Here is a 9,873-nt window from a genome sequence, read left to right on the forward strand (position 1 = left end):
GTATGGAATGAGCTGCCAGAGGATGTGGTGGAGGCTGGTACGATTGCAACATTGAAGAGGCATTTGGATGTGTATATGAATAGGAAGAGTTTGGAGGGATATGGGCCGGCTGCTGGCAGGTGGGACTAGATTGGGTTGGGATATCTGGTCGGCATGGACGGGAGGGTCTGTTTCCGTGCTGTACATCTCTATGACTCATACAGCATATTACCAGCTGCCTCCTCAAACTTACCGGCGAGAGTTGTATTTCAAGGCCGGATTGTTTTTGTTTACAAACGTGTTCCGCACCCCCACAGACCAAGGCAGCAGCGGACATTTTGAAGAGTCAGGGGCAGGGCTGCTGCGCGGACACCCTCACGTCACCTCCCGCCCCGCCATCAGGGAGAGTGCGCATGCGCCTTCCGGGTAACCGGCCCCGGCTGAAAACGCGCACGCGCCCTTCCATTAAAGCTGGGAAAGGCTGAAGATCCTCAGCCACGTCGGTTCTCGTGCTCCTCGGATGCTGGCTGACCTGCTGTGCTTTTCCAACCTACAACATCTGCAGTTCTCACTTTCTCCACACATCCCACCTCCCTTTAAGTTGCCCCACCCACACAGCCGACCCTTCCAACCCACTGCCTCTCTGTCCCGCCTCCGCCCCCTCATTTCTTCCCCCCTCCTACTCAGGCCCGCCCATCCCCCAACGGACCCCGCCCCGCGCGCCCCGGGAACTAGATATCCATTCGCGGGGTGAGGGGCTGACGTATTGCGTGCTCGCGCGCTTATCGCCCGACGCCGCCTCAATCCGCGATGTGTGTGTATTTGGGGAAAGTAGTGCGTGTGAGGCGGTGCTGGGAGAAGCGGGAGCCTCGGGTGCTGGTGACAAAACCCAGGGAGAGAGAGAGAGAGGATGGAAGGCTCGCTTTAGATAATAAAATAATGCTAATAATGCCTGCCCGGTGAGATGAGGCTCCGAAATGGGACTGTTTTGACGGCTGTGGTCTTGTGCAGTGTGGTCTCTGTGTCTTGGTACGCGGCGTTCTCCGCTCAGAAAGGTGAGAGAGAGGGAGAAAGAGGGAGCTGGGAGTGAGAGAGAAATTAAAATGTCAACAGGCACCCGCCCGTTATACCACTTCACACCCCTCGTCCCCACTCACCCTTCAGCATGTCCCTGCTTTCCCTCCCAACATCACCCTTCCTTAATGATCCTTCCCCACCCCAGCTATTACCCCCCCATTTGTGATGGGTTTCCATGTTTTATTCTAGATCTTCCCTGGTCCCCCGTCTTCCCCACCCCTTTTTTTTTGTTTTTAAGTGCGATGCAAAAGTCGTTTTCAGAAATCCACGAGGGTCTGGCAAAAAGGCTATCCCAGCAAATAAACAACATGGATTGCATGTGTTTCTGTCAGCATTGAACAGTGGATTTGTAGGGTCCCTCTGGGATTGTTTTTAAAACAACACCCTGTTCAAACTCAACACTAAACTGTTGTTTTTTTTCTTATCATTCATCTCTTGGTCATCTTTGTCTTCCCCGTCCAATGTATTTTTTTACGAATTCAGAATCAATACAGTAACCACTTGCTTCAGGTTTGTTGTTTGGTTCTTGTTAATAATTCTCTGCGCTGTGTTACAGTAACGTTGAGACAAATTACGATGTTTCCAACTTTAGTTTCAATGTTAACTTTAACGCGGCTTCTTTGTTTTAAAGAAACCTCTGTTTACAAAACGTGACAACATTAGCGATAACCAAAGTTGTCGGATGTTTCCTCTTGGATTTGCTCTGTCCGAGTACAGTTTTTTTGTTGTTGGATTCAGTTTTGTTTTGCGACCACGTTTGTTTTGTTTATGATGTGAGTTTTATATAATAACCTCAAACTGTAGCTATTCACTTTTTCTGTAGAAGAAACAGCTTTCTTCATTGCGTTGAATTGGAGTTGTTGCGTTGGATTTACGAACCTCATACAGGTAGATGGAATGATGAAGGTTCGAAGTGTTTATCTTTAAGGATTAGTTCTTTCTTTCATCTGTAGACCCCACTGTTTCATCTCCGCCTTTTCTCTATAATGATTTTGAAGGCTCACTTTTTTTTATGTACACAGTTCGATTTCGGTATGCTTTTTAGGTAATGAATAGGAGCCCGTGTGTGAACGATGTTTTTATTCTTTCATGAGATGTCGACAACATACTCAAGGTCAGCATTAATTGTTCATTCCGAATCACCGTGGATAGGATAATGGTGGCTTATTTCTTGAACTGTTATTGTCCATCTGGTGTAGAAACACCTACAATGCCAGTGGAGTGGGATGGGGAGAAGAGAGGGGTAGTTCCCAGGATTTTTCATCCATCAACCAATCAGCTTTCCAAATGAGAGTGAAGGGAAATTGTCGGTGGTGATGAACCTGTGTGACTGTCCCTAGATGGTAAATTATATAGATTTGGTATTTGTTAAAGTAGTCTTGGCAAATTGCTGCAATAGTTTTTTTAATTTTAAGTTGTCTTACCATTTAAACAGTAGACTTCTGAGTGAATCTCAGTGGTTTACCAGAGGACTTGGGTTTGATTGTGGATGTTATATGATTTGTTTTGCTTTCTACTAGGATACAACATTTTCTAAAATAATAGAACTCTTGAAATGTTGACTAGATGTTAAACAGGTGTTGCCTCTATGAATGTACCAATATTGAATAGATTTCTGACACACTCAGGTTTATGAGCCAATATTTTAATCTGGCCTAAAAACAGTGGTAAATATGTGCAATCTCTCAGTATTTGAATGAAATTGGTTAATGCTGTTTAATATTTTATGCTGCTTTTTCATCAGCTGTCTGTCTTGGGTGCTGTATTTTGATATTTTCTTTTAAACATGTCTAAGGTTACTGTTTTACTGCATGCAGCTAGCTTGTCATGGGAGTAGGAATGTGATCGAGTGAAGTTTGTTAGTGCCAATCTGAGTGGAATCAAATCTGAATTTACATGACAGCATTACTTGCATTTAAAGTTGAAAGATTAAAGACAAGTTTTATTTCCCTAGTGTGTTGTTTACATAATGAAAGATGAGTTGTTAAAGGTTTTAGTGTTCTGTTGGATTATAAATTGCATCCTACTGTTCATTTCATAGTGACCTTGTTGCATATCATGAAACTGAACTGCTTATAGCCCTGCAATTACCTTTAAAACCTAAAATATAAGCGTGATAATGTATAAATTCATTCTTCATTTCACACATTCAAACTTTACCAACCTGACTATTTTTAAACAAATTATTTTATTTGATTTCACCTCTTAAGTGGTTGCATTAATATGATTTGTAGTCCCTTGAATTTCGACGGTTTGAAGGGTAATCCAAAAGCATTGTGATAAATACTTGAAGGGGGAAAAGTGACGGATGTGGGACTAACTGTCAAAGAAATTGCTTAGGCATAGTTCACAGGAGGAGGTCATTCTGTTCACTATCATTCTTCTAAAGCAATTTAAGTCATTGGTCAACTGCATTGGTATGGGACACTGCTTTAGCCACAAGATTTTTTTTATTACAATATATGTAAAAATACTTTATGGGTACATTTTATTAAACTAATCTACTTTGCTTTTTAATGTCAATCTAGTCACCTTTTACTGATACTTGTTAAAATAAATATATAGAATGCCTCGAAGTATTGCTGTACCCCCACCTCCTCAAACTCAAGCATACACCATACTTCAGTCACTTTTGTCCTCTGTTACTGCTTTCATCGTGGAGATCCAATGCCCTTTTCAAAATCTTGGTGTTCCTGTACATTTTTGTAGTCATAATGAAGTGATCATCAGTCCCCTATCCTTAACACCATCTGTGTGCACATTCAGTTTGAAATAGGTGGAATAGTCTTTTGTCACTTTGCTATGAGTGTTTTAAAAAAAAATGTTAAATTTGAAATATATCGGTTATCAAAAATGTAACTGGCAACTTTACGTTTGGTTTCTTAAACCATCTTAGTTCTTTTAGGCAACAGGAGATATTTCACGACTGAAATATTTTGTCATCCATTCCACTCAATAATGAATGTTCCTGTAGGGAGAAAGGCATCTATGCATTATGTAGAATCTATTAAAAGGATATGGAGGTGCTGGTGTTGGACTGGGGTGGACAAATTTAAAAATCTCTCAACATCAAGTTATAGCCTAACAGGCTTATTTGGGAGTACAAGTGTTTGGAGCACTGCAATTAAAAGGAGAGAGACATGAGCTTTGTGATCTCTTTTTATTGTGTTGTCTTTCTGTAGCTGGGAGGTGTAACACAAACTTTGCAGCTTGGATGTGTGATTTATATACGAATGACTTCAGCATTTTACTGACCTTCCAATACAACTAGTCTAATTCTTTTGAGATAGTTGCTTATTATATTGAGGTGTTGTGTTGAAAATGTAATTTAATTATTGGTGGAAAATTTAATTATACTCCCTCTAAGAGGATATAATTAAAAGCAAGATTTGTGACAGTTTTTGTTGATCAGACCTCTTATTTACACCTCTGCAGTAGCTGGAATTTGAAACCAGACTGTATGGCTCAGAAGTAAGGACACAACCATTACACCACAAGAACCCTAGGACAAATTTTAACTTGATCCCGGATGTGACATAAGTTTAGAGATGTTTACCTATTCTAGAACTAATGAGTTTTTCACCACTAAAATTAACTGGATTAAGGTCAAGTGATTTTTGTAAGATCTGCTGTACCTGAATGGCAAACTCAAAATTTATCCTGATGTATTCTCTTGATTTCTGGAAATAATATCTGACTAAATATTAGTAAACATGTTTTGTTGTAAAAAATATTATTGTTTTGAAGAAAGGTTTGCATGTTAAGCAGTGCGAGAAACATCACTGTTGACAGTCCATTGCATGATCCTTGGATTACTGCAGCTGCAACAGCCACATCCTTAGCACAAACAAAAAAGCCTGCTTGAGCACCAGCAAGTCTTCTGGTGTTGCTCCAGCCATAATTCTGTAGAGGACTGTCAGACAGGCCACATTTCTTTTGATCTTTACAGTGGGTGGTTTCTGGCAAGCATTAAGCAGTCCTCCAACAAGCCAACTAATCTCTATGGTTTCTGAATTGCACTAGGTGCCAGGAGCAAAGAGGTGGGTATTCTCTCTGCCCTGCTAAACACAGGATTAGTTTCTGTAGCAGTCAGTTGTTGGAAATCAGCAGCCAAATGGCACTGAAACTGCCATTGTGATTTTATTTTGCCCCACTAGATGCTTTTATCCCTTTAGTTTAGTTTTGATTTCTAATTTATATAAATTGATTGTTCAATTATATCACTCCAGTTGATATTATATCACTTCTGCTTGACCCAAGCACTACATATGATGGTTACCTTGTGTAGGTTCATTCAGAAATTACGTTTGGGGCTAGTATATTTTACTACATGATGTAATGTTAAAAACAACCTTAAACATGTGTCAAGTTCAAATGGACACGATTCTATAATGGCACATTTTCATTATAAATATAACATGTTGTGCACCTGGCTGCCTGTCCTGATCCATAGCACCTTGTTCCTTCTTTAGCTTAGCCAGCTATTGTTAAATGCAGACATGCTATCTACTTTGGTCACGAGCTCAGCATTCTACAGCTACAGTGCCAATGGTTTAAAGCAAAAGGTTACTGTTACTTTTCATCCTGTATTTAGGAGCAAATTACTGCAGTTGCTGGAATCTACTGAAAACAACAAATCCTGGAGAGCACAGCGAATCAGACAGCATCCATGGAGAGTGAGCAAGCTAAGGTTTCAAGTCTATTGATTCTTCATCAGATCTGAAAGTGAAGTGTGGAGGGACAGCATTAATGCTATAGCTTGGGGTAGTGGTTGTAGGGTGCTGGTGGAAAAAAGATGTTGATAGTTCAGATTAAGTGATGGGAATGTTAGAATGGCAGAGCAATAGTGTGTCTCCTGCCAGACTTGAAAGGACAGACTGTCTGACTTGGATGGGGGGAGGGGAGAGAGAGGATGTAATAACAGAATGTAGCAAGCTTCAAAAAAAGGGAAGAAATGGGAGCTTATCACAATTTGAAGGTGTTGAACTTTATATTCAGGCCAGAAGACTGTAAAGTGCCTAGTCTGAAGATGAGATGTTGTTCCTCCAGTTTGTGCTGTGATTCACTGTTGTGAGTGATGAGAATGGGCAAGGGTGAAGGAAAAGATGATAGGTTGAATGCAGTTGAGGCCCCTGTCAACCACGGTGTGGGAAATCAGTCATGGAAGGCACAAGCCATGTCAGCAGTGCTGTTTTGGAAGGTGGTATCATCTGAACAGATGTGACAAGTGAATGAACTGGGAGAATGAGATGGAGTCCTTGTAGGGTGTGACAAGCTGTAGTGAAGGTAGCTATGGCAGTCAATGGCTTTGTAGTGGACGGCAGTGGACAGCTTATTCCCTGAAATGGAGACAGAGGTCGAAGAAAGGAAGCGTCAGAAATGGACAATGTGAAAGTTATAGGGGGTGGACATTTGAGGCAAAATGAACACATTTTTCAAGATCCTGGTAGGAGCATGAAGTAGCACCGAAACGGTTGTCAATGTACTAAAAAAAAAAGTTATGGGAGGAGCCAAGTGTAATACAGGAACAAGGATCATTCCATATACCCCGTAAAGAGGCAAACATAACTGGGAGCCGTGCAGGTGCCCATAGCCACTCCTCTGACTTAGCAGAAATGAGATGAATTAAAGGAGAAATGTTCGGGCAGGCAGAGGAAAATGGTAATGGATGGGGATTGTTCAGGTCTTTGGTTGAAGAAGAAGCCAAGGGCCCTCAGACTATCCTGGTGGGGAATGGAGGTGTAGATCAAATGGTCTTGCACATTTGTCCATTTGCTTCAAATCCATTTCACTGAGCATAGTCTGTTTCAAGCCAATGTGTCCATTGCTTCAAAATTTTAAACCTCTAAATCAAATCATCCTGTAATGTTCTCCTAATGAAAGCAGCTTTCAGTTCTTTTCTGTCATTCATTTTTATTCTTTTATTTCCTTGAGCATCTAAAATATGAGCAGGAATATGAATAGGTCACATGACCCTTGTATGGTGTGTCATTCAATAAGATCATCATGACCTCATTGCTATCTCCAATTTAACCATTGCACCTTGTTAGGTATGCCTTTGTCTCCTTGGGTCTGAACTTTGCAATTCCTTCCTTAAACTCCATAGCCTCTCTTTACCTTTTCCTCTCCACCACCAACTCACTTCCTTCATTGCGCTGTCTTTGACCAAGCTTTTGATCATCCTGTGACGTTTTGCTACTTCAAAGACACAGAATAAATGGTTGTTGTTGAGTTGGTCACATGATGTGGTTTAGGTTGGTTTACTTGTGTAGGGAATGGACTGAACCCAGGCATGTTTTTGTTCTGTATACTGCAGGTCTGCAGCAGGAACATAGGAAAATGGTCCTTGATACTGTTCTGCTATTCAGTGACATCATGGTCAATCTGTGGTCTAACTCCATATACCAGCTTTTGGCCCATATCCCTATATTACATTTGCTTAACCAAAAATTATCTATTTCAGATGTAACATTAACCATTGATCGAGCATCTGCTGCCATTGTGGAAGAGAGTACCAAGCCTGTATCGCCATTTTGTGTGTAGAAGTGCTTCCTAACAACTGTCTTGAACTGTTTGGCCTTAATTCTCGATTGTGCACCCCCCACTCCCCTACCCTCACCAAGGGAAATGGATGGCACATTCTTCAACTGAGTCACTGGAGTGTGTATGCATGGTCACATTGTCTTGGAGGAAGGGCAGGGTATGAAAAGAAAGACATATGTCAGTTGCTGGATAACAATTGGGATCCAGTCTGATTCTCCTCTTCTTTGCCTTCAGCGTGAGTTCATGAAATAGTTGAAGGTGGTATCCTGGCTTTCCTTTTATCTCCAAGTCTGAACTCATAAAGCAGCACATAGCCATAAGTATAAATTTGATGGAAAGATAGGCATTGTTTAGGTTGATGTGTCCTTTTGAGTTGACATTGTATAGTATTTATGAAAAGTTGGAAAAGAGGGAGAGTGCAGAGCTGCCTTTGTTGCTAAATGAATTATGGCAATGAAGTCTGGTGGCTAACATTTCTAGGGGACCCTGTACCTCTCTCCATTTCGGTCATGCCATCTGCAGATTCTGGTGTGATTAATTCATGTCACTGGCTTTCACGGCTGTGCTGGGGTTTGTATTCAAATACTTCTGATCTATTGAATCCCAGGATTTTCTAATAACACAAGGGGGAGCTTGGAAGCAAAAATGTTGAGAATCCTTGCTTTATTAAATATGTTGAATTTGATGGGTCACTTGCTGCATATGGGCAGGGAGCAGAAAATTACCTTCTACGGAATAGGAGACTTAAACCGAGAGGTGGGAGAAAGAGTGAGGTTAACTTGTAATAAGGCTGTTAAACAGCCACCTGCCTCCAAACCAGTTCCCTTTTTTATTCACACAGTAATATAATTTTGAAGCACCAAAATAATCAGTGAATAGGTATCCCCCAAAGAATTTTGCCCAGTTTGTTTAAATTTCAGTGAGGTAAGTGTCACCAAATATTCATTCGTGAAATAGTTTTATTTGACAGACTACCAGGGAAAATGAACTATTTTTGCTCTTTGATACTCATTCGGAAAAAGATGGCCTGTTGCACCCTTTGGCACAATCTCTTCTTGCATTGGAAAAATGTGGCTGGTGCTGTTCGACTTGTTGCAAGGTATGACTGGAATGGTGTCACAGGTTGGCTGTATTTACTCTGAAGCTGCAGTAGTAGTGTCCAAAATCTCTGAAGTCCTCTGGGACGGACAGTACATTTTTCTAACTCTACCAGCGTTCCCAACTGATATGAAAGTTCAGATGTAAGTCATCACTTAAGTGAGGGTTGTTCAAACAATATCGCATTGTAATTAAATAGCAAATTATAATTAGAAAAGTGACCTAACAAAGGTTTAATCAAGGAAAATGGATACTGAGTAGATAACTTGTGAAAAAATGTTTTGAAATATAACCACAGGAAATCCCAAGGTGCTTCATAGCCAATTATGTATTTTAGAAAAAGAAACAGAAAATGCTAAATTGGGATTGTATTCTAGACCCCCTAATAGTCAGAGGGAAATTGAGCAACAGATTTGTAAGGAGCACTTAGCTATCTGTAAGAATAATAGGGTGGTTATGATAGGGGATTTTAACTTTCCAAACATAGACTGGGATTGCCATAGTGTTAAGGGTTTAGATGGAGAGGAATTTAAATGTGTAAAAGAAAATTTTCTGATTCAGTGTGTGGATGTAGCTACTAGAGAAAATGCAAAACATGCATTTCTTGGGAAATAAGGCAGTGCAGGTGACTGAGGTATCAGTGGGGGAGCATTTTGGGACCAGCGACCATAATTTTATTAGTTTTAAAATAGTATGGAGAAGGATAGACCAGATCTAAATATTAAAGTTCTAAATTGGAGGAAGGCTAATTTTGACGGTATTTAGGCAAGAACTTTCAAAAGCTGGTTGGGGGCAGATATTCACAGGTAAGGGGACGGCTGGAAAATGGAAAGCCTTCAGAAATGAGATAACGAGAGTCCAGAGATAGTCGTAGCCTTTGCTCATACAACGGATGAATGGGCACCGCACAACAATCAACAGACAGGAGGGTTCCCTCCCAGTTGGGGAACACTTCAGTGGTCCAGGACATTCAGCCTCGGACCTTCGGGTGACCATCCTCCAAGGTGGACTTCGGGACAGGCAGCAGAGGAAAGTGGCTGTGCAGAGGCTGATAGCTAAGTTCGGTACCCATAGGGAGGGCCTCAACCGGGACCTTGGGTTCATGTCACATTACAGGTGATCACCATTGCACTACACACACACACACACACACACACACATATTACACACACACAC

General features: G+C 41.2%; 1 protein-coding gene across 1 annotated transcript in view; it reads left to right on the forward strand.

Moving 5' to 3' along the window:
* The first annotated feature begins 794 nt into the window (after window positions 1–794).
* LOC122556463 (alpha-1,3-mannosyl-glycoprotein 4-beta-N-acetylglucosaminyltransferase B-like) overlaps window positions 795–9,873 on the forward strand; it is a 212,644-nt gene continuing 203,565 nt past the window's right edge. The window contains exon 1 of the mRNA XM_043703124.1: window positions 795–1,034. Within this exon, the coding sequence (XP_043559059.1) occupies window positions 944–1,034 (91 nt within the window). The 5' untranslated portion in view covers window positions 795–943. The remainder of the gene's footprint in view (window positions 1,035–9,873) is intronic.

This window comes from Chiloscyllium plagiosum, chromosome 14, assembly GCF_004010195.1.
Source record: "Chiloscyllium plagiosum isolate BGI_BamShark_2017 chromosome 14, ASM401019v2, whole genome shotgun sequence".
NCBI classification, from domain to species: domain Eukaryota; kingdom Metazoa; phylum Chordata; class Chondrichthyes; order Orectolobiformes; family Hemiscylliidae; genus Chiloscyllium; species Chiloscyllium plagiosum.